The 25,224-nt window shown below is 45.1% G+C and overlaps 1 protein-coding gene across 4 annotated transcripts in view; it reads right to left on the reverse strand.

Annotated features, from left to right (window-relative positions):
- Window positions 1–25,224, reverse strand: part of COL16A1 (collagen type XVI alpha 1 chain) — a 125,514-nt gene that overhangs the window by 74,772 nt on the left and 25,518 nt on the right. For 3 of the 4 annotated variants that reach the window (XM_053398949.1, XM_053398951.1, XM_053398950.1), the window contains exons 4-10: window positions 24,393–24,510; window positions 14,954–15,077; window positions 12,946–13,221; window positions 9,967–10,047; window positions 8,518–8,652; window positions 3,581–3,634; window positions 200–235 (exon numbers count right to left, since the gene is read on the reverse strand). In XM_053398949.1, the coding sequence (XP_053254924.1) occupies window positions 200–235; window positions 3,581–3,634; window positions 8,518–8,652; window positions 9,967–10,047; window positions 12,946–13,221; window positions 14,954–15,077; window positions 24,393–24,510 (824 nt within the window). The remainder of the gene's footprint in view (window positions 1–199; window positions 236–3,580; window positions 3,635–8,517; window positions 8,653–9,966; window positions 10,048–12,945; window positions 13,222–14,953; window positions 15,078–24,392; window positions 24,511–25,224) is intronic. The other variant, XM_053398952.1, reaches the window with a different exon arrangement.

Here is a 25,224-nt window from a genome sequence, read left to right on the forward strand (position 1 = left end):
AGTTCCTTGCCCTATGGAGCTTTTTTTCCCTTCTTCCCAAATCCACAAATGCATGGCTCCCACTTCTGGAAGTTAAAGAGAGCCTATGTTGCTTCCTGAACCTGCAGCAACTGACAGCCTGAACTAGTATCCATCAGCCTGCCTTATCCAAAGCTCATTAGAAAATCAATGCAATATTAACACCAGCCCTTTGACTTACATTTGAAAGCTGTGGCTTCTGTGAGCATGGGGGACACTGCAAAAAGAACAAAACAATTAGAAAACTGGAAAGGAAGATGCCTTCTAATAAAGGCTGCAATAGTTATAATGCAGTTCTGTGCATGTTTATTCAGAAGTACCGGTACATCCTGCTGTGTTCAGTGGGGGCTTTTCCTCAGGTAAGTGAGTTGAGAATAGAGAAGGCTGTATTAACTAATTGACTAGCAGCCAAGCAATTAGTTATTGCAGTCTTCTACAACTTGGTGCCCTCCAGATGTTTTGCCTTGGTGCCTGGGGCAGATGGGACTTGCTATCCAAAACATCTGGAGGGCACTAGGTTGGAGAGCTGACATTTAAAACATTTTGATCAATTAAAAAGATGCCACCATGAATTGGACAGCAGTTTTTAATTTTAAAAAAGAAATTTGCTTTGAATTTAAGTAATTAAAAAAATCAGTATGTGGTGGGCACCACCTTAAGAAAGGCATCCCTGCTTTTTCCTCACATAGGATGGACCACCATGTTTATGGTGCTGCTGGCTGTGGTGCAAGGGTCCATCAAGGGTCAGGGGAGAATGTTTTTCTTCAGCAGTATTGCTTTATTTGTTTGCAAACATGTGCGGGTTTACTAGATAAATTCATTCATTGACTTACGCCCCATGGGCAAGGACTTCTTTCATCCATCTACCAGTTCAACTATCAATCACTCTGTAATGTTTATGCATTTTTGTGACTGTCACTATGATGGGCAGTGACACAAATGATCAAACTTTCGCTATTTTTAATGCAATCGGGAAAATACTAAAATGCAGCATTGGAGGGTTAAGCAAATACCTTCTCTGATTCCCTTGTGATATGATCAGTTTGAATCGTCCTATAGCCCATTCCCAAGTACAGGCCAAGCAGCTTATTAGTGAAGGGGGTGTTGGGTGGAAGCCTCCAGTGAGCTAGTGAAGGGACTTAGTTGTCTGAAAGGCAGCTGGCTCCGTCTCCTTTCCCTGGCAAATTTCTGGGCACAGCGAAAGGCTCTTATTATATGTGAGGGTTTGTGGCTTGACCACTGCTTCCTTCCACCAAACCAGTTAAGTGTGAGATGCTTCCCATGGGATGGTCAGCTCTAAAGAAGCCAAACCAGGCAGGCCGAGGCATCTGGTGGCTGCTGCGGTTTCCCTGCATCGGGGGCAACTGAAGGAATGGTGCTTGGAATGCAAACTTACACACTGTTGATAGGGATGTCAGAATGTTGTGGAAATTGCAGAGATGCCTTTCTGGGTATATCCAGCACACCAGCAAGGTATAAGGCTGGGATATGTGAAACCTGCCCATTTATTTCAGCACAGTATTCCTGTGAGCTCAGATATCCACAGAAACTCCGCAGAGCACTATAGATCACCTTGCTTTTGAGCATAATGTCCCTTGTATAGGACCCTCGTACCTACGGGACCGCCTCTCCTGGTATGCCCTGCAGAGGACCTTAAGGTCCATAAATAGCAACCCTCTAGAGGTCCCAGGCCCTAAGGAAGTGAGATTAGCCTCAACCAGGGCCAGGGCCTTTTCAACACTGGCTCCAGCCTGGTGGAACACTCTGTCTCATGAGACTAGGGCCCTGCGGGATCTGATTTCTTTTCGCAGGGCCTGTAAGACAGAGTTGTTCCGCCTGGCCTTTGGCTTGGAATCAGCCTGATCCCCTCCCCCTCTTTCCTTTTCCTTCTGTGATGGAACCCCTATTTGGGGACTTCCCTGGCTTTCTTCTGGCCCAGTCTGACCAGTCTGGATAGCTGGCCTTGGTAAAGATTTGACGTTTTCTCCCCCCAAACAGTTTTTGATCTGGGCTTCCACTGAAACGAGGCTGCATTTTAAGTTGTACTTTAATCCTGTTTTTAAGTTGTATTTTAATCAATTGTTTTTATACCTGATGTTAGCTGCCCTGAGCCCGGTCTTGGCCAGGGAGGGCAGGGTACAAATTATTATTATTATTATTATTATTATTATTATTATTATTATTATTATTAGTTATTCAGAAGAAACCATTTTTTTTAGGTGTGCTCTTCATTGTTTTGAGTGGGACATGAAACGAAGTGCAGAGGCTGCCCTTTTCCCCCAGTGAATTCAGTTGCACAACCCCTTTCATAATCCCACCCCACCTTGGCAAAATTGTGCAAAGGTTTATGCATCCAACTGCATTTTTACTTCATTTTGATAGTTTCTAAAGCTTGTCCCAGGACTGAGCCAAGGTTGTTTTTGTTTCTTTGTGGTAGCGTGGAAGTGACATCAGAAGAGTTCTGATGACTTGGAGGAAAGGTTCTTTTGGTCCTTGGCAAGTGAGGTCTTCATTTACAACACTCCCCCACCCCGCGGTATCTGTGGGTTCAGAATAACTGATGGCATCAATGGAAAGACAATATCCACGTCAGCAATTGAATCTTCTGGATGACTGTGGCATCCAGAATGGTCTGAACAAGGAGCAGCAACTGCAGAGGCAAGTTATGAAGGCTACAATTCCTGACTGTGTAACAAGCGCCAGAGCGTAGAAGGCTTTGCTTGCTTCCTTTTAGGCATTTTTAGGCTCAGGAGTCTGGAACATACAAAGAAGCCCTCAGAAGGAACCGTTTACTGAGAGCTCTCCAGGAAAGGATTAGCATCAATGAAGTCTTAAGTACTACATGGTAAGCAGGGACAAGCAGGGTTTTGATTCTCAGCCCCTAAAGGTCTGTAATACCACTGAAAGAAATTGTGTGTGTGTGTGTGTGTGTGTGTGCGCGCGCGCTTGGAGAAATTCCTCGAGAAACTTCTCCCCAAAGTAGAACACCTTACAAAACTCTCCATAGGTCATTTGCCAATGCTCCCATTCAAAAGAAATTGAATTCAAACTGCCTTGTTAAATGTTATTCTCACAATCCAATATGGGGATTTCAACCGTTTGTATCGAATTCTTGTGGCTTTCAATACTACCCATATGCTGATGACACTCAGCTTTTCTTCTGTACCTTAGATCTTTTGTCCTTCCTTCAATTCCACATTTCCAACTTCCCCTCTGATATTTCTCTGTGTTAATGTTTCAACACTGTTCTTTATTTGTTTAAAAACAAATAAAAAATGCAAAAAGGATGTTTCAACACTGTCTCAAGCTGCATATATCAAAGAGCAAGCTTACCAAGTCGTGGTTCAAACAAACCTATTTAAATATATTCCCCTTCCCCACATAGATTACAACAACCCTATGAGTTTGATTGGTCTTACTGTCGTATGGGCATGAGGACTCAAAAATTCATGACAGGAGAGGTCACAACTGGAGTCTCCCTGATCAGTAGCTCAATTTCTTCTTAGATGCTACACCTATGTAAGCAAAATTACTAACTCACGCTCCATACATGATTCCTCACCTTGTCACCTTGGCCATCTTTCACACCAACCTTTCCAGAAGATCTCACCTCCTCCTGGAAGAGAGCAGAGAAAAGACAGTATTATAGGCTAGTAGTCCACAAACCATTCTTCTAGTATATGAACATAAGAAGAGTCTGCTGGATCAGGCCAAAGGGGACTCATCTAGCCCAGCACCCTATTTCCTATTCCCACAGTAGCCAACCAGATACATGTGGGAAACCTGCAAGGAGGACCTGAGCACAAGAGCAGCTTCCCCTCCCCTGTGGTTCTTAGCAACTGGTATTAAGATGCATTTCTGCTTCCATCTGTGAAAGCAGAGCCTAGCCATCATGGCTAGTAGCCACTGATAGTGAATTTGTCCAATCTTCTTTTAAAGCCATAAATCTGCTGGATGCTCCCATGCTCCCTCCCACGTAGCAAGCCTTCCATGTGGGCCAAAACAGCTTCTTTCTGTCCTTCACTCCTAGTGAAGAGGGAAGGTTGCCAGCAGCTGGAGAAAATGGCTGATGTTCAGAGAACTAAGATTAACATTTAACAGGTGCTTATCACAGCATCTGGAAGTGCACTGCCAGTGATAGAGCATCTGCTTTGCTTGCAGAAGGTCACAAGTTCAAATCCTGGCACCCTGCAGCATGGCTGGGAAGGTCTCCTGCCTGAACACAGGACACACAAAGCTGCCTTTATATGGAGCCAGATCATTGGTCCATGTAACACTGTATTGTCTACACAGGGAGGCTTTCACAGCCTTACCTGGAGATGCTGGGGACTGAGCCTGAGGCCTTCTATATGAAAGGCAGATGCACTCCACTGGGCTATGCCCCTTCCCCAGTCTGAAACCCTGGAGAGAAACTGTCATTCAGTGTTGACAGTACAGTCGTACCTTGGAAGTCAAATGTAAACAGTTCCGGAAGTCCGTTCGACTTCCAAAACGTTCGAAAACTAAAGTGTTGGCTGATTGACTGATTGGCTGCAGTCAATCAGAAGCCACGGAAGCCCCACCAGACATTCAGCTTCCAAAAATAGTTCACAAACTGGAACAGTCACTTCTGGGTTTGCAGCGTTCAGGAGCCAAAACGTTCAGGAACTAAGCTGTTCAACTTCCAAGGTACAACTGTACTGAGCTGGATGGTCTGACTTGTACCAATTCAGTTTCCTGTGTTAAACAAGAAATGAAATGGCAGAAGCTCAGGAGGTCAAGTGACCTCCTCCGTCACCCATCTTGGCCTTTGGCTCTCCAGTCTTGCTCCTCAAGGCTTGTGAAGAGCGGTTCTCCTGACAGCAAAATTGTTGCTGCTAACCGGGACCTTGTGGGGGCAGGGCAGGTTGACGGTGAAGCCATGTCTGTGTGGGCACCATGGCAGAGCCAATCTCTCACTGGGGTACCTGCTCAGCCCCACCCCACCACCATCCTGCCCAGTGAGAGGCAGTGATGCCAGTGTCAGGAGGGTGGCTCTATAGCACCACCTCATCACTCTCCAAAACTTTTTTTGCAGCCTTAGCCAGAGATGCCAGGAACTCAGGACCTGCTGCATTCAAATCAGAGACTATAACAGAGAGTGATGCCCCTTATCTGCCAAATGGCTCACAGACACATATTTTGATTATATCAGCACTGCCTGTCTCTGGGCTGTTTGCTCCCTTTTGCACCATCTGTGCGCTGCAAAAAAACCCACTCAAGTCTCCAGTAAATTCTCTTCACATTCTGACCTTGTTCAGCTGCCCCTGGAACATACTGTGCAGCAGCTACATGCCTGTCTCTACATCACTCTAAGTCAGGACTGGGGAACCTTTGGCCCATTAGATATTACAGAACTACAATTCCCATCAGCCCTAGCAAGCATGGCTGGTGGCCACAGATTATGGGCGGTGTAGTTTAGCAATTTCTGAAGGGCCATAGATCCACCTACACTTCAACCATCCAGGGACTAGTCCGCCTACACATCGTCCTAACACCCTGGCCTCTTTCTCCCAACCCACCAGCAAGATGCTTATCATCACACACCCTCGTGCTTATAGGAATACTTTCCCCGCTCCCACTTATCTGTTGCTCCATCCTGTCAAGATTCACCCCTTGATAAGCTCCGTTTTCTATCCTCTGGCTCTTGTTGCGTTTTTCTTCAGTCTGGCTCTTTTGGCCTAGTCTCATCACCACCATTAAATCTTGTGGAAAAAATGAGGCAGGTTTGTTTTTGTCCCAGAGGGTGAATGAATGAGGCTTGTGTTCTCATCAATGAAAGAATCTCAAAGGATGGAGAGGAGAGCAACAGGGAAAGGAGGCCCATATGTGGGAGAAGGCAGTTCCAAGTCAGAAGGCAGTTCCAAGTCAGAACACAATGCCCCAGGGTCAGATTTACCTACAGTTGGACAAAGATGTCCATGCCACTTCAGGATGAGGGGAATATCCAGCATGGTTTGCATCTTAATGCAAATCTACCCACTTCACAAAACAAGACATGAACTGATAGGCGGCTGTCCTTCAAAATGCAGACACAAATTATGATGCAGTTCTCCAACTAAAGAATGCACACAAAAGCATATACGCACTAAGAGTGCCATGGTGGGTTGACCATCACATCCTGCTGGCTTTTGCTGGCCAGGGCAGAAGAAGTGGGCAGTGGTTTTAGTGACTTTTCAAAGCCATGCCAGTTCCAGGAGCCCTCTCTGCTAAATGGACTGGTTGAGAATCCAGTGGATCCATGGCTGGCCCTGCTGTGACCCAGCCCCATTACAAATCATTTTGGGGTCCTATGCTGGTTATGAATAGCAGGAACACCACCACTTTCTATGGCTGGGAGTGGGGCTTCCAGGGCAATGGAGTCCCACAGAGACGTAGCCCAGCAGATGGCTGCATCTGTTGCCTCCTAACCCCCTTCAGCCACAAGGATCAGCATGTTAGGACTGCAGCCTAAGCTAATATTAAATCATCTGGATGTAAGCATCTATTGGCCCTACAATTCATCTCAAAACCAAATCAATGCCTCTACAAGATATGCTGAATTAAATGGGGCTTTTCTATGTAAATAAAAGAAGCACAATTTAATCATATATCAGATATGAATGCCTACACTTGAGCTATCAAAAACAGGAATGTTGTTCACCAGATGAAAGAAAACTTAAGTTATAGGACAGGAATCAAGCAGTAACTGCACCTCTGGGAGAAGGTAAAAAAACTGTTTATGTACCAAGTGATTGAATAATAAAGTGTTTAAATGATTGATTAATCAATTCTGCTGCTGTTTTTAATCTGCCGAAGGTTGTGTTTTGCTTTTGTACTGATGTTTCCTTTTATATCATGTTTTTGTATTAAAAAATGTTGCAGACCCCCTTAAGAACCATCTTTGGTGAGCAGGGATGTAAATATTTCCATATTCTATCCATCATGTCAGCGCACAACTGGCTGGCAGTAGTCTCAGATGGTTTGGATTGCAACCTCTTGCTCCCCCCTTCCCAGTCCCTTCTCTGATGTGTATTTCTTCTCAGTAGGATGTGACAGTGAAAAATAAAATCCCTAAATTGGTAGCAAACATATTCCCAGCAAATGTTGAACGGATGACTGGTGTTTAATTCCAGCAATGCTCTCTCTATACCATACTACAGTGATGGTGGGAACAGGCAAATTAGTTTTCCATCAGTTGGACCATTAAATCTATCTCAGCAGAGGATTAAGAGTGCACTGAGTCTCTACAACTTTCCGATTTGTGTATCAAAATTACTTATTTTGATGGGTAATTTCCCCTCCCAAATACTTATCTTTTCTCAAAACTGCTGGGTGCCATTATTTATCCTGACTGCTGCTTCTGATAATGGTTACATGGGTGATCCCATCTAATCAGGGATCACACAGTAAATGGAACAATGCCATGGTACTATGTCCAACACAATGTGATTGGACATAACCATTACCATTAGGCAGAGTGAGCCAGCTGCCTCAGGTGGCAGATGCTGGGGGTGGCAGCAAGATATTGGCGAACATGGCTAAGCACACGCAATGGAAGTTTTCAGTGTTGTTTATGCGGGCTAACATTGCAATGGTTGTTCAGTAATGATCTCAGAGCTTTTCTTCCACAATAAAATTCTTTCCACACAAATCCATCCTATTTAATCACATCGTATCAACCTAGCTGTCTGCTAGAGAGAAACAGGACTAGAAATTGCCAATGTTCACTTGTTCATTCCATGTCCAGAATGGAAATCAATCCAGCAAATGCAATTGCTATTCACTGCTGTTGTTACTTTCAAACTGCAAATGATACGAAATCGATTGCATTTTCTCTCATTTGCATCATGTTTTCTTTACATTGAAATGAATGGATAACATAATGACAAGATGGAATTTACATAATTAACACAATATTGTCACAGCGGACAGTGAGAAGAATAACAGTTTATGCAGAAGACGAAATGCAGTGGAACAGAAACAGTGCTACAAGCAACAAAGGCAGGGTGAAACAGAAAACTTTATCTTCATCTGTGCTGTCTGTACACATGCAGCAAAAACCCATGAACTACAACTACCCCATATTTCCACAGTTTGGGCTGTACAGTTCCAGTACATGGAATTCTCCAGAGGATTTCAAATCAATAACACTTTGTCTTATGTAATGCTTACAAATGGTCGACATACTTTAGCTTGTCATAATCATTACAATTCTCCAGGGAAGGACAGCATCATCAACCCCCAGATGGGAGACTCCATGGAGAATTCCATGTACTGGAACTGTACTAGCTAGCGGCTTCCTGATTCATAGCTCTACACCAGGAGTAACTGGAGTGGGACACTCCACATGTTGTGGACTCCAGCTCCCATCCTCCTTGACCAATGGCCATGCTGGCTGAGGCAGATGGGAGTTGTAGTTCCAAATGTCTGGAAGGCACCATGCTGGCTGCCCATGCTCTGGGCTATGCTAGTTCTTTCTTGCTGGTTGGTGTTCCTCACCTGCTTGCTTTGGGTCTCCTCCAAGCAGAAGCAGCGGGTGTAGACCTTGCCTTCAGTCTGAGGGTTGATCTCTATCAGGTCATTGCTCTGCATGACTTCCACATCGCGACGAGTTTTAGATGCTTCGGGAAAGCACTGATGAAACAGGAAAGTATTGAAATAACTTTGATGAGCAAGGCAATTAGCTCTTCATGGACCAGCATGGCCTGGGGCTTATAGCAGCGGTGGCTAACTTTGGTCCAAGGTTTTACCCTTGGCCATTCTCTGGGGCTGCAAGCCACCCTACACTCCCTCATGCACTCACCTGCATACACACAGGTAGACAAGCCACCCATTGGCTGATCTGCATACCCCCCTAAAACTACAAAATTATCACTCTGATGATCAGGAAGGAAGTAGTTTTCATTCCCTATAAGAGAACTGGGCTCCACCCATCCTAGCACATCCTAGCACTAGCATCCTAGTGTCTACTTACATTTTTTCTTTTTCTTACTGCTGCCCAATTTTGTTGTGTCTGGGGAGCCCCAGAAAATTTGCTTGGGAACAAATACGGGTTAGTGACAAACCAGGAACTGGGAGACCAAAGTTTATGGCTCAAGACTTTTCAGCCTGGTGGGCTGGATCCTCACTTCCCTCAACCATCATGGGCCATTTTGACAGGTGTGTCATCAGGTGGCAACTTCTAAGTTGCTAGCTTTCAGTCCCAAACAGCTGGTTGGTGCTGACAGCAGCCCTGCTTGCCAAAGAACAAACAAGATTACATTTTAAGCTCCTGAGTATTCCTTTGCAAGCCGTGTCTTTATGAGGTGTCCACCTGATGTCAGGTGTGGTGTCAGGTGTGGGGCGTGGATTGGGGAAAAGAGCCTTGGGGGCCAAATTATGACTGCCTCCCCTAGGCCTGATTAGGCCCATGGGCAGGAGGTACCTCACCACTGAATTTATGGGCGCAACGAGGCTGTACTATTTGAACAAAATCAGAGCATGTTGAGAAGTAAGTAGAGGGAAATGACTGCATAGACCTGAAAGTGAAGGTTTTCTGAAGCAAAAACCACACCGACATTGTTTCAAATAGCTATCCCCTCCCCCCAAAAATTAAAAAATAACTATCCCAAACAGGCAGCAGGTGTCAACATATTATCAGATCCACCCAAAAAAAGCATAGCAGTTTTTACATGCAAGTTGCTATGTAACTGAGTAGATTGCATCTACAATGCAAGATCACATCTATATCAATTGCTGCTGTTGCCTGTGGTTTTGAATGGGGAACCTGATGCACCACTGTAGATAATAAAAACCTGCAAAACAGACAGCAGTGCTTTCAACTCTAGAAAAGTTGTCTGACAGCTTTTGTGGATAAATGTCTCAGTCCTGCAACCTCAGCATGAGGAAATGCAGGAGCACACACATAAACAGAAGTGGCAGCTTTTGCATATCTGCAGTATTACTCACCCCGTTATCAGAGATCTCACAGCATCCCTCATGCATTGCCATGGCTGGGTCGCAATAAATGTGAAGCTGCTGAATGTCAAACTGCAAACAAAGAAACAAGCAAACTGTTATAGGGTGGAGATCCAATATCCACCCTGGTTCTTCAGATCCTGGAGAAGAGGCCTCAGCCAGCCCTTCATTTAAGCATGGGAAATCATAGTGGTACAAGTACACATCCCACTGGAGGAATGAGCAGAAGTGGCTCACCAGGTGGGGTGGTGCCATTATAACTTCTCACCAGTTGTGTCCCAGTTGCTTCCCAAGAAGGAGAGGCTAAAAGTGGCAGGGAGATCAGTGCAGTGAAAACGCACTGGCAGAGCCAATCTGGTGCCCCTGTCAATGCATCTACAGCCTCCATGCCATCTTCCCCGCCCAGCAAGTGACAGTGACATACCTACCAGGCTCCACCACACCTGGCAAGCTTCTTCTGGGCAAGAGAAATGGAAGGGTGACCTACCTATTGTCTGTACGTTTTCAGACACCTGCCTCTCAAATGGTTTCTGGTGAAGGGTTGGCAGGTCTTGGGCTTGGTTCTGAGAATGAGGTTCTATATATTATCCTCAGGACCTCTCCTCTTCCAAGGCAGCACATTTCCCCTCAAGGCCATCAGGTAGGCACAAATCACCACCTTTAAATGTTGGCCTAGGAGTTTTGGAGCAGCATTATTTTAAAGTTCTACTTAAGAAGAAAACAACACCACACATTCTGAAAGAGGAAATAGTGTATGTGAAATATTTTCTTTGGTGCTTCTCCAAATTCCCCAGTGGCATTGCCACAGTGGGATAAATGTGTGGGGAGAGAAATCCCTTCTCCAAAAAGGAACTGTCACTCCCAATACTATTATAGGAAAAGAGAGGACAATCAGAAATCCTGATCTTGGCAGGGTAATTGCCTCATTTTGACCTCTTTGCAACTGTGCAGATGAATTAGAAGCAGAGGTGGGGTCAGGGTTGGGAGATGAAATCTGGCACATGTGGAACTGTGCTTATACCTGTCTAATGGGTCAGTACATCTATTCATTTATTGAATTTAAATATCACCTTCCTTCTATCAAGGAAATTAAGGCAGGATACGTGAGGGTTCTCAGGCAGTCTCCCACACAGGCACTGACCAGAGCTAGACCTGCTTAGTGTCAGCAAGGCTGCTATGGCATCATTTGCCCTCCGGCCATAGGGAAACCCCACAAAGACATACTCTAAGTATCTGGAGTCTAAGCAAAACTCCAAAGCTTCTAACAGCTCAGTAGTTAACAATTGCACAGGGCCCAAATTACTGAATTCCAAGCACCGCCATTTTACTTCACCAGCCCTGCTCCCAACATACACACCCTGGGAAATGGCATAATTAAAATGTCAGAGTTCAGGGGTGCAGGCCTAGAGCTCCACTCAACACCAAGAGCTTCACATGGCTATTAACCATGATGGCCATGCAGTGTCTCCAATATCAGAGGCACTGTGCCTCATAAGAATGGAAGAAGAGCCTACTGGACGAAGCCAATGGCCTATCTAGTCCAGGATCTTATTCTCACAGCGGCCAACCAGATGCTTGTGGGAAACCTGCAGGGAGGATCTGAGAGACAAGAGCACTTTCCCCTCCTTGGGTTTCCAGAAACAGGTATTCAGAGGCATTACTGCCTCCAACCATGGAGGTACAGCATAACCTTATCCAATATATATTAGCCTTATCCAATATATATACATTAGCCTTATCCAATATATATTTCCCCACTCACTTTCTCCATGCCATGAATAATTTCTTGACACCTCCATCATATCACCTGTTGCTAAAAAGTCCCAAATGTTGCAGCCTTTTCTCATTGGGGAGTCACTCTCCATCCCCTTGACCATTTTGGGGAGAGTAGTGGTCTTGCACTCAGGGTCTACTTATGGGCTTCCCATAGGGGCATCTGGTTGGCTACAAACTGCTGGACTGGGAGAGACTTTGGCTCATCCAGCAGCCAGGCTCTTCTTATGTTCTCATGTTCGAGGCCACCCCACAGCCCATTCTAGCTGCTGCTGGAAAGCAGCTAGCAACAGTAGAAGTGACCAGTGATGTCCCCACCAGTGTTATAACAGCAGCCTGGTGGTGGTGGTGGCAGTAGTCCTTGCCAAGGCCCCAAACCTTGCCCAAGAATTTTGTGAGCTGGCTTCTGGCTTAGAACAGGATTTGCTAAAGCTCCCTGATTTATTGCAGAATGCACTTACACCAAAATAGCTTCGTTTGTTGTTAATTATGCATTGGCTGATCAGCTCAAGCGTTTCAAAATCTCTTCCTGGAAATATATACTCATTTCTTGCTCTATCACCATGCAGATTCTCTAGTGGTAGAAGATCTGCTATGCATGCAGCAGGTCCCAGGTTCAATCCTTACTATCTGCAGGTAGGATTGGGTTAGGGTTAGAGAGAGCTGCTGCCGGTCACTGTAGATCAGAGGTGGGGAACCTCTGACCTGCATCCCTGCATAGGCCTGGCACAAATCACAAAAAGGAAACCCCCAAAGAATAAAATCAGCCTAGCTCATAGCTTTGTCTTGAAGTTCAAATGTGACCTAGCTTAGTGGCCTCAATCCTGACACCAACTCCTGTTCTCTGGGGAGTGAGGGACAATCTCTTACAGACAGAAGCTTCAATAAAACTGAATTTTGTGTAAAGTGAACTTTTGAAAATTTGGAGGTTCTTTCTTCTTAGAAATGTAAGATTAGCAAAAAGTATGCATGTCACCTACGGTAGAATGCCAGGACAAACCTGAAGGTTTATGAGAGGTTCCTGGTGATACTTAACACTTTTTAAAAATGTTAGCAACGTTCCTTAGAGTTGGGGGCATCTTCATAGGTACCAATGTGTGTTTGAGCCCAACTAGGTTTGAGAAAAGGCCAAGCAGCCCCAAATGGAGAGATGGCTCGCTTGCCACAGCTTGCTCACAAATCCCCACCATGACTCACTGTGACAGGAGCACCCTGCACGGCATCCAATCCAACAAATGCGTTGCCTTCCCTGGCCAGGCGCCGGCGGGGTTGCAGTGGCTTGGAGGAGATGTAGCTGCAGTCGATGTGGATGGAAACCACTTGGCTTTGGATGCTAAGGACCATTTTGTGCCACTTCAAGTCAAAAAGGGCGGAGACCCCTTTTCCAGCAAAGATGGCGCTGACAAACTCCTTGTCCTGGCCCTTGGCTTGGAACTCCAGGCTCTGCTCTTTGCTGTTGATCCCCAGGGAGAGCTGAGGGGGTGAAAGGAGACGGCGCTGACTATGAGAATGTTCTAGAAAGAGAGGCAGAGAGGAAAGGCATGAGGGGAGACAGGGAGACAGAAAGATGAAGAAAGCACACTAAACAGAGAGATACTAGGATTGTGGCAGCAGCAGGCAAGCTGAGAGAAGACTTGTGATTCTTTTTTGCCAGGGCAGTCTTCCCTCTGGTCCATACACCCTTCATTATGAAATGGGTCAAATCTAATGTTGCAGACCACCAGATCCCATGACACAAGTGGCATCTTCGTCATACTATGAATTATTGTCTGTTTTAGCTATATATTATTTTTTTATTAAAGGAAGTGACAGATATAAAATACAGTTATATTATCATAAAGAACACAGAAAGATAAATGTGGTCTCGATGCCTGTTATTCCAGAGAGGAATGAGAGGAGTTCTTTATTATTAACATTAACTTGGATCAGCATGTTTTCTGAAATAACTTCTTGAGAAAAACAGTTAGTTTAGCCATTTGAGATATTCCATATTGTTATGAGTTTGTGGGGAACCGGATCCCCCTCAATTCCTGGGTCTAATAAAAGTTAGGATTAATCAATGCTTGGAGGATTAAACTGAAACTTTAAATAGCTGGACTCCGCTTTCCCTGTCCAGGAAACCACCTGGGAGAGGAACCTTCAAGGGGAACAAAGCTAATAAAGGTTCCTCCCACCTGCCAAAATGGCTCAGGTGGGAAGCAACCAGCCAGATCCAGTACTCTGCCCTTGCCCAGGCCACAGTCCCATGCTAGCTTTCAATGGTGAAAGCACAACACAAGGCCAGTCTAGGAAATCTGTGAGGCTCACTTCTATGGCAAGGATCCTCCTCATTGACAGCAGCAACTGTGACTCAGACAAGAAGTGGCTGGCTAGGTTTGTTGGACCAGCAGCACCAAACAAGGGGAATTACAAATGAGGAGTCAGATCCTTTGGAAGGTCTCAGTGATGTAGCCACCCCAGCACTCCACTCTTTCCCCTCTTACATCATCCAGGTGAACTGAGCCCAGTTCACTCCTGTGGCAGCTTCACCTCCAATCCTGGCATCCTCTGCAGCACTGCGAGTGCCTGACTCTAACTTGTACTCTCAGGAGGAGCCTATGGCTCAGTCTGGTTTGGAGCCACCACTGTGGGTTCTTCCATCACCTGGGTTGGGGCCTTGGAGGGGTGATCTTGCCCTGGAGGCATAGAAGGCTCCAGCCCACTCTTGGTCTTTATGGGAGCAACTTGCTTACTTGGGAGCTTTCCATGCTGTTGCATTGCCCCAATAGAGCAATCTCCCACCATCTAATAACCTCCAGATATTTAGGATTACAATTCCCACCATCCCTAACCACTGACCATGTCGGCTGGGGCTGATGGGAGTTAAAGCCCACAACATCTGGAGAGCACCCATTTTGAGAAGGCTGCATGTGCCACATTTCCTGGGTGAAAGAAAGATAAGTGGGCATGGGTGCAGATAGCAACTGCATAGGTGGCGACAGCTTTTGGAATCTACAAGGTACAGCAGCTCCACTGGAAACTTTGCCCATGTGGATCAGGTGGGTAACAGATCCACTTTTTCCTTGAGTAGTACTATGTGATTAAGCTTGGGGCTGGCGGAAGGAGAATAGGAAGCTGGTTGCCTTCAGTGGAAAGAAGAGGCACATGATAGGACAGAAAGAGCCAAGAGGCCCTGGAAAGGTTGCACCATGCTAGTGTGAGGTACCTGGGGGTACCCCTGACGATCGGTGGCCTGGAAGAGGTACCAGTTCTCTTTGCTGGTCTGTTTCTTCAAGAGTAGAGTCACCACCAGGGTGAATTCATCAGGCAAGCCCCGGGGGAACAGCTGTCTGGGAACAAAGAGGAGGGGAGAGACGTGAGGAAAGGGAGGCAGCCATTGGGGGCAGGCAAGAAAGCTCTAGAAAGCAATTCATGACATCATTCCCATGGTGGGACATTTTGCCGCAAGGACAATGCTGGATGCCCAGGGGCAGCCATGCCAGTGAAAGTAGTGATAGCAGGAGGGTCTTTTGCTCAGGATACGTATGTCCGTGTAAAGAAATGAAAAGGGGGGGGGGAACCACAGGAAAATAAAAACCACAGTCACCTGCTTCCCCCCCCCAACACACAAAGTGGAAAAGAATAACAAAAACCCTTGACAATATATTACACCATAATCTTGTCATCCTTGCTAGAACTGAATTCAAAACGGTCTAAAAGCGCAATATATTTTGACGTAACCCTGAATCCTTGCTGTATTTAATAAATGGCTGCCAATTTGTTGCTAATTTATCTTGTCTTTGTCTTTTCTCTTTCATTTTGATGTAATCAGTTAACTTGGCCGTTGAGGTGCACATTTATGGGAGTCACCTCGTATTGAGTTCATGGTTTATAAGTAGCCTTATAAATTATTATTTTGTTTCTACGGTTATTTATGAACTGCCAGTTGATAAGAAAAATATTGTGGTGGTGTGCACCAAAAAGTTCAATAAAAAATCATGGACGAAACATCATAAAACATAGATCACTAGTCTGACTCACTATAAAGCAGCCTCCTCTTTGCAAATACACCAAGCAGACACTGAATCAAAGCTTGCACCTTATTTTCAAGGAGACTAATTAAACAATCACAGAAAATGTTGGGAAAGATACATATCAGTCCATAAGATCACATATGCTCACACACATGTTAGATGGAAATGAAACTTTAATTGGCAGATTAATCAACAACAGCTGTAGTTTATTCAGTGGGGTGGGGGTCCCCTTTCATTGTGAATGTTCAATTTCTGTCGGAGTGTTGTTGTTGTTTTGCAGCTATTTTGGCTCTGGTGACTTATGGAAAGAAAAAGAACATATTAACAATGACCTTTCTCTCTAATGAGTGCTCACTTTTGTTTATTAAGCAGTAAACTATCTTTCACTTTCTTCAATTTTTCCCAAAAAAGGCATCCATGTGCAATATGCCAATTTATTTTAATTAACGTTAATATATCAAAAGACAGATGATTACTCAAAGGATTTGTGGTTAATTGGTCAGCCTATAATAAATCCCTTCTACCAGCCCACTAAATCATTTCTTACTGCAAGCATAATGTGGGTTCCAGTTGAGTTTCCTTTCTTTCATGCAAAAAATTCATAAAAATATATTAACAAAGAAAATCTACAATACAATTCTAAAAACAACAAAGCAGCAATGAAATGGAATAATAAAACACAGAAGGAACATTAAATTAGAATTCATTCTCTGGGGGCTCTAATTAATTCAGAACTGCACCTCAGAATGAAATAGTCATAAGAGCCTGCTTAATAGAGGACAAAGAAGGGGTTGGGCAAAGAATTCTTGGGGTCAGTACCAACTAGGCCTTGTCTCCCATCACCTCAACAGGCTTGGGAACAATGAGAATCATATAATTGTAGAACTGGAAGGGGCCATGAGGGTCATCTAGTCCAACCCCCCCATGTGGAAATCTTCTGCTCAATGTGGGGCTTGAACACACGGCCCTGAAGTTATGGGTCTTGTGTTCTGCCGACTGAGCTATGTATCATGTAAGGGCCACACAGAGCTGCAATTCCCAGCACCCTTAACAGTTCCCGGATTCTTAGTGGGGAAATGTATAGTGTAGATGTGTCTCAAATGGAGCTCTCATTCCTGAGAACTCTTGCTAGCCCCAAACCCTTCCAGAACAGACTTATGCAACAGCCATGATGCCTGTTTTTGCTTATTTTCCTCTCCTCTTCCTTACCCCTCAAGTACCACCATGTCTATAACACTGTAACTCATTATTTTAAATCATGAAACAATGCAGGTGTGTTGACAGTACATAAAATTAGAAATAGATAAACACAAGAGGCAAAGCTTCCCTCATTATCATGGACACCACGAAAGTACCTTCTGGCCATGCTCAAAGGCACAGTGGCTCTGTCAGATAGGAAAGGAGGTAACCCTAAAAACCATTTAGAATCTTCTCCCCACCCCAAAACCCCATAAATAACACTTTAAAAGGATTACTATAATGAGGTCATGGTAGACACAGAGTGAGTCCAACAATTTCGCTCCAGTAGCAACAGCAACCACTAACATCTGTGTTCATTTCTCAGGACATTCAAAAAGAAAAACAGCAGCAACAACAACCCATATCCAGTCCAGACAGAATCAGGAGATTTGGAAGCCAAGCAGAGCAGGAATCAATTTCATCTGTGGAATCCATCCTACTATTGCAACATTCATTACCCATCAGTGACCACTTCTGGGGCTTGGTCAACACCAGTTATTTATGCCAAGTTTTTCCACTACAGAGACTTCCCCTTGCATCACATGGTCTTTGTAGAGGTGCGTCAGGAATGAGCTGTTATTTGGATGCCAGACAGAGGTCAGAATCAGGGCCCTTTGACTTTTAAGAGGTGAAGTTCTGCCATCAGGGATGGGAGAGAAATTCAATTCTGTTCGCATGGAAAGGCAAATCTACCTAATTCACGCTATGTGAGACAATACAGGCACTGAAATGTAGCCATCCCTCAAAAGCCATACTTTTCGGAATTTTGCAATGTAGTTCTTCAAGCAGACAATGTTTGCAAAAATTCAGTCATTGGGGGAAAGGGTGCATAATGGCAAAGAACATATTACTGAAAATAACATGCAAACATACCGTATATTAGGATAAATTGCTTGCAAAATATGTATGTTAGTCAAACGGTATACAGAAATGTATTCGTTAGGATAAATTTGCACTAAAAGGCTTATTAATTTTCATGAGGATATTTTTTAAAAATAATAATAATCACAAACTGTTCTAGAAATATGGAGAACTGAATTCAAGATTGGAAAAATGAGAAACTGAGAGAAGCGAAATGGACAGATTTTTCTATATCCACCTGACAGAGGCCTTTAAAACATCAGACCTGCCGCAAAACAATGGAGACATCAGTGGCAATTCAGGAAAGCTATTTCAAAAATTCTCTACATCGGAATTTTTTCATAGGCTTTGGAGTATACAGTCCTGTACATATAAATAAGTGCATGCAAATTTTGCACAAACCTATGCCCTCTTTTTTCTGATAATGCATTTTCTCTTATTTGGTAAAACATAAATGACCACCCTATCTTAATATGAGCATATTTGTTTCATAACAGCATTTATACTCCCCTCTTTAGCATAAGTGTCTACCCTATCTATGTTCAATTGTTTGCATGGTTGCATCTATGGTTCTTTGGGTGCATTTTAAAAAAAAGAAAAATCCCTGATGCACACAGGTGCATTGAAGAGACATTACACAACAGTTATACGTGATGTGTCGAAGCACATGGTTGGATCAAGATCATTTTGTGGAGTGTTCCATCAAGATGCAAGTAAGTAATGTACGTAAAACACCACACCACTCGAAGCAAAACTGGAGCTGCTCTCCCTAAAGTTGACCCCACCTCCGGCTGCTGTCAGAGTTGGGACAGGCTTCCTCAACCTTAGCCCTCCAGATGTTTTGAGACTACAATTCCCATCATCCCTGACCACTGGCCCTGCTAGTTAGGGATCATGGGACTTGTAGGCCAAAAACATCTGGAGGGCCAAGGTTGAGGAAGCCTGAGGTATGAGGGAAAAGGCAAGGTTGGAGAGAAGTACGTGGTGGCTGTGGTGGAGGATGAGCAGGTGGTGGTAGTAGCAGTGGTGAGCAGTGCGCTCATCAGGGCCTGGATCTGTCGCGGCTCTCAACTGCCCTCTGGTCTGCCACCTGAGACAACTGCCTCACCCCGCCTCATAGGCAGGCCGGCCCTGGAGGGGTTGTGGTGATTTCTCCGTGTTGTGGTGGTTTGCATCAGTGATGGTTTGCATCAGTGGTGGTTTGCAGCTGTGGAGAAAGATGCAGATGAAAAGAGAAAAAGCAGGGGAGAAGCTGCCCCTGAGCCAATTCTGGTGTTAATTTTAGAAATCTCCCCAGTGAATGAATGCAGGAGGAATTGTAGACGGAGTAAAGGAAAGCATCAGATCAATAAATGAACGGAGCTGGGGAAATCCTCTTATCCCAAGCCAGAGGCACGATAAACAGTCTGAGATTTTTCTTTCTCTCTGCTTAGGGCTGCTAAAACAGGGAGAGGTCATCAAGCATCTGCCAGGCCGACAGACATGGTTGGTGGGCCACATTTGCATTGACTTCATCAAAATTATCGGCAATAATGGAGATCAGGCTGCATAACTTGTGACTTGCCCCCCCACCAGGCTGAAAGCAGTTTCACAGTATCCTGCATGGAGGCTCCACATGAGTTGGATAAACTGCCATACTTTTTTTTTTTTTTTTTGCTGCCAAGCTGAGAATGCAAAGAAAAGGATGTAGAGCCGGGATGGAGGGTACAAGCACTTTGCATGCAGCAGGAGCAGGAGCTGAAATATCCCTCCTTTGAATGTACCACATACTGGCAGGTGTGCCAATGCCACACTTTGCTAGCCCATTGCCGCCGCTGTTTTTCCTAACTTGGAAAATAACTCTGAGTTCTTTCCACTGTTGACTTGCAGCAGCAACAACTTCTGATAAGAGAGTCTTGCAGGCCAGAGTAAAGAGTAGTGCCTGGTGATGGGGGAGAACGATAGCAGCCTTTGCAAAAACAGAAGAACTGCACAGACGGTTTCCTCATCAGTCTCAGTGTGTGGGTGGAGAGCTTTTCTGTCCCCTGGTCTCAGGCTCCCCTACCCAGCAAAGGAATGAGACCAGAACTAATACTTGTTGGCCCCTGCACCTCTGGCATTGCCATTGTACCGGATGCACATTGATCTCCTTGTTGTCTTCTTGGAAGCCCTGCTCCAGGTCGTTTGTCTTTCATTTGCTCCTCTCTCTGTGTTTATTGTGGGGTCATCGTGCCTGGCTCATGAATCACCAAGGCAAAACAAGAACCAGCAGAAGGAGATCATAACAGAGGCGCCCTCGGCTAGCCAAGCGTTTAAACAAACACACCTATTCCCAACTGCCACAGCGCCCATCCCTACATTAAGAAACTGTTTAAAAACTGTCAATGAAGATAAAGAGAGAGGGAGAAAGAGAGAGAGAGAGGGAAACCCCAAGGGACTCAAAGGAAATGTTTTGGCACTGTCAAATTCAAAAAGGAAAGGCAAATATATCTCTTCCCTTTTTCTCCACTGTCTAATTTCAGATTCACTCCACAGCTCGGTTCCAGCCACTGCTCACCAAGGGCTCTGCCCTAGAGCTTCTTCTCCACCTTAGGCCCCACACGATGAACTGAGAGATAAGAAAGGAGATAGCACAGTAGCCATGTTAAGCAATCCACTATTTTCTCAGACTCCCTTTTATAATAAAGCAATAGTAATACTGACCTGCCTTACAGGGGTGTTATATTGTGTACAATTTTTAAAATATACCGGTACTTGACATATGAAAATATATGCATATGAACCTGCTTGTAATCTATTATTTGCTTTTGAACCCCTGCTTATGTGCTGACCAATGAAACCAGTTAGGATGGCAAGACAGGGACTTCTCAGTGGTGGCCCTGCAGCACCCCTTGCTTGGACCCTTCAGTTCTGGCATTCAAAAAAGCTTAAACATTTATACATATCTTTTTAGTTATTGCGATTTCTTAGGAGCGTTTCGGTGACTGAAATCAGAATTCAGTTGTAAGATTTTCCACAGACTCCCTCTTTGTCTTTGTCTTTGTCTTCTTTTGGCCGTCACCGTTGTTTCCTTTGAAGCTGGTACTATCTGAGTGGTCCTACTCCATATGTGCCCCTGAGAGGTGACTGCACGCCTTCTGCAGACAACTACAGACTTGTCTTCTTTGGAACAGAACAAAAGCGGCAATTGCTAAGAAGGTGGAGGGGAGGGGAGCACTCTGAAAGGAGAGCCACGGCAACTGTTCTGCCGTGCACCAGCTATTTCCAATGCCCTCAATCCTTTGTAGCAGAGCCTCCTTCCCTGAAGGCTGAATTCCAGGTGTCTGAATGAGCATTAAAGCAAAGTACCATCATACATGCTGGAATATATTTGTGTTGGATGTTGGTGGCACCATCGGGACCTAGGCAGCCACTAGTCTCTTTTTTGCCACGCCACATCTTCTGAGTGTGGGTGGGGCAGGTGCTCTGGCTTAGTGGTTGAGGGGGAAACTGTGTCAGGAACCCCAAGGCACTTAAATTAGTGTTGCGATCATCCTCTGCTCTTTTCCTCTTGGCTTTCCATTTTGCTAATAGTTGAAAATACTTCTTCAGTGGGCACTGAAGACCCAAACATGGTGGCTTAAGTAAACCTTACCAAAGAAAATAGGAAGAGCCTACTGGATCAGGCCAATGGTCCCTGAAATCCAGCATCCTGTTCTCACTGTGGCCAGCCAGATTGAGTTCTGGCAGGGAGGAGCATTTTTACTTGAAGGTCTTCCCGACAATCAGATGCACAACAAAATGTTATGTTTTGTTCTCAGTATGTTCTCTACTGCCTTTGCTGCTCCTGCTGTGCACATGTGCCCGAGTGCCCAGGGCTCTTCCATTTGCATCACTGCTGGAGCGGAGTCTTCCTCTCCTCTCCTCTTCCTCCTCAAACTTGCAGCTGCAGGCGAGTGGAATGTTCTGTTCCTCCCAGGGGAAGCTGTTATTTCTGGCCTCTTGCATCTCCTTCTACAGGCCTCATGAGGTAGGATGGCAGGAGGGAGGCTGTACAGAAGAAGGGAGGGTCTGAAGCACCACTCCAGACATCATTTCAGGCTCAGTTGTGTGTTGTGTGTGCATTCACTTCCATGCAACCACATGCATACATGCATGATTTTTCCTGTTGTTGGATGGGAGCGGGGGGGACGCCACTGATGTTTTCTCCCTCTTTACTGATTTTATGTCCATCTGCAAACTCCAGAGTTCCCTGAGAATGTAGATGTCTTGCCATTGTTTCCTGCTGGTCCTGCTTTGCCTACAGAGCTGTTGGCCCAAGCCACCCAATGTTCAATGTTAGAGGGAGGCTACTGTGTAAACTGACATGGTGAGTGTGTATGTGTGTTTTGACATTTGTGAAGATGGGAGATCCTGCTGCTTTCAGTTTTACTTATGTTGCTGTTTTAAGTTATGGTTACAGGTCACCTTTATGAGGTTTATCAAAATGTTAATCTTATTGTATCGTAGTGCTTAAATTTTAAACGATCCTTACTGGTGGGTTTGTGTGTGTGTTTGTTGCTATTCTCCGTTCTGCATACTTTTAAGTGCCAAAATGCACAGGAAGAATAAAGCAGTCCCATAAACTGGGAACTGAGTGCAGCTGTGCTTTCTGATTTACTTCATGGGGATCAAAAGCCCCAGTGCCTGAACTGAAGCAAGTCCTGGAAAGGAGACGAGTCCTTGCAGCACCTCCCCTTTTAGACATTAAAGGCTGTCCTACATGCAGAGGCAGGAGAAGAGGGAAGCCAGTTTCTAAGCCTGCTTTTTCTGCACTGCTGCTGGGCCCTGATGAAAGGAAAGGCCTAGCTAGTAAACAGCTTAAGCTGCTTCAATCTACCCGTCTAGACCCGTCAGGCTGCCTGCCAAGTTTCAATGGAGGAAGGAAAACACACATGGTGCAGGGATTGCATAATGGCCCTGGAAAAGGCCCAAGTCCTTTGCTCTTGTGCTGTGATTTACTTTCTAGGATTAAAACATCCTTCCAGCCATCAGGCTGTGGCTGAGGCTGAGGCACCCACACAATCCTTACTCAGGGAGACCGCAGGCTCTTTTATAGAGTTAACAGGGTAAATTTATTTGAGTTTGGGGCTGGTACTCATTGGGCACCCCATCCAAGACACACCCCAATGAGATGTCTACTCCCCAAGGGCTATTCGATTTACTACATTTGCATCCTGCCATTCCTCCCCGGAGCTTAAGGCAGCATGCATGGTTCCTCTCCCCACCTCCATTTCATGCTCACAACCTTGTGAGGAAGGTTAGGCTGGGAGATGGTGACTGACCCCAGGTCACCTGGTGAGCATCACGGCTGAGTGGGGATTTGAACCTGGATCTCCCTGAGCCTAGTCCAGCACTTGCATCATGAAAGCCCACGGGCCTCTCATTTGCCATCATCCAAGAAGCTCAAGGGGCAGATATGGTTCTCCCACTCACAGGCCACCAACTTATCCTTACAACAAGCCCATGAGGTGGGCTAAGCTGACCGGTCCAGAGCAGCTGGCCCAAGAACACTCAGAAGCGGGGAACTGAAGCTGAGCCTCCACAACCTAATGCAGATTGAATCACGTTAGCTCTGAGGTGCAGTGGAGAGCAAGTCTAGATCCTTTTCTCATGCACTGCTGTCAAACCAGGTGCTCCCCTCATCTTTTATTTGTACACCTGATTATTCCTGCCCAATTATTCCTAATATTTGTCACTATGGTCAGCTCTTGCACTGTAGAGTATACCTTGAAGATATAGGTACATACTCAAAAGGCTGGAAGAAGAAGAAGAAGAAGAAGAAGAAGAAGAAGAAGAAGAAGAAGAAGAAGAAGAAGAAGAAGAAGAGTAGTAGTAGTAGTAGTAGTAGTAGTAGTAGTAGTTTGGACTTGATATCCCGCCTTTCACTCTCCTTAAGGAGTCTCAAAGCGGCCAACATTCTCCTTTCCCTTCCTCCCCCACAACAAACACTCTGTGAGGTGAGCGGGGCTGAGAGACTTCAGAGAAGTGTTACTAACCCAAGGTCACCCAGCAGCTGCATGTGGAGGAGCAGGGAAGTGAACCTGGCTCACCAGATTACGAGTCCACCACTCTTAACCACTACACCACGCTGTATTTCTGCAAGTTCCAAATTTACCACTGTCCCATCAAGCCTGGGGCAAATCATTCTGTGCGCCTGTGCCAGCCTCAGTTCCCCATCCGCAATATGGGAATTCATGTTGCAAGGTTGTTGCACAATTGCCCGGAGGCTCTGCATACCAGTTGCTGGGATTCACACATGAGAAGAGTGCTGTTGCATTCTGGTCCTGCTTGTGAGCTTCCCATAGACATCTGGTTGGCCACTGTGAGAACCAGCAGGGATCCAGCAGGTCTGCAGAGATCCAGCAGGGTCTTACAATAAGCTCTATTGTTATCTTTGCAATAGCGAATACCCAGTTCCTAAATGGGAATAAATAAGACCCACTTGGCTTAATAACTTGAACGACTGCACTGATGACTTGAGGCACATGCAGCCATGTACTAGTTTTTGGAATCGAGAGCAGGCATACTCACTCCGTCGGTCGGACCAGAGGGGTGCTGCCCAGTCGCAGGATCATTGGGCCTTTGGGGTTGCGGATCTTCTTAATGGCTGAGGTCTTCAGCAGACCAAACCTTTTAATTAGATTAAATCCTGCCAAAGACACAGAAGATAAAGGAGCATAGCTTGAGAGTCCAGCCTCCCATACCGACGCCCAAGTTCCCATTCTCCCTTTACAGACAAGTTGCTGGAGCAGGTTAAACTCCGAAAATGTGAGAAAGTAGAAAGTGAAAGGCTCTGTGGGGCATTACAAAAAAACACAGTTTATCCTTTCTTTCTTTCTTTTTGTCCATTATTCCCTGGTTGATTGAAAGTTCTATGTTTGGAATGCCACATTTTAAAATAGTCTTTGCTTAGGGCTTGTCCTGTCACATTTAACTTGTTCGCATGCATATTATATAAACCCTGTTGAGCTTGATACTAATCAATTAGTTTTATTTCATTAGTTTTCATTTATGAATCACTTCCTGTGAAGGATCTCAAAGCAATTTTCACATTACCATAAAAAAAATATATTACATTTTACATTGCTATAAAAACAATGTCAAAGCATTTGCATGTGTAAAAACAATTGCAGATCAAATGCAGATGCCTCTTGGGATGGAGAACTTTACTAATTTAAAGAGGAAAGGCATTGAAAAATGACAACGGCACTTTTGCTCCAACAAATTCTGGAGGCTAAGACTCCCTCAGAAGGTGGTGGACTCTCCTTCATGGGAGGTTTTTAAACAGAGGTTGGATGGCCATCTGTCGGGGAATGTTTACCTGTGATTCCTGCATTGCAGGGGGTTGGGCTAGATGGCCCGC

Source organism: Podarcis raffonei, chromosome 8 (assembly GCF_027172205.1).
Source record: "Podarcis raffonei isolate rPodRaf1 chromosome 8, rPodRaf1.pri, whole genome shotgun sequence".
NCBI lineage: Eukaryota > Metazoa > Chordata > Lepidosauria > Squamata > Lacertidae > Podarcis > Podarcis raffonei.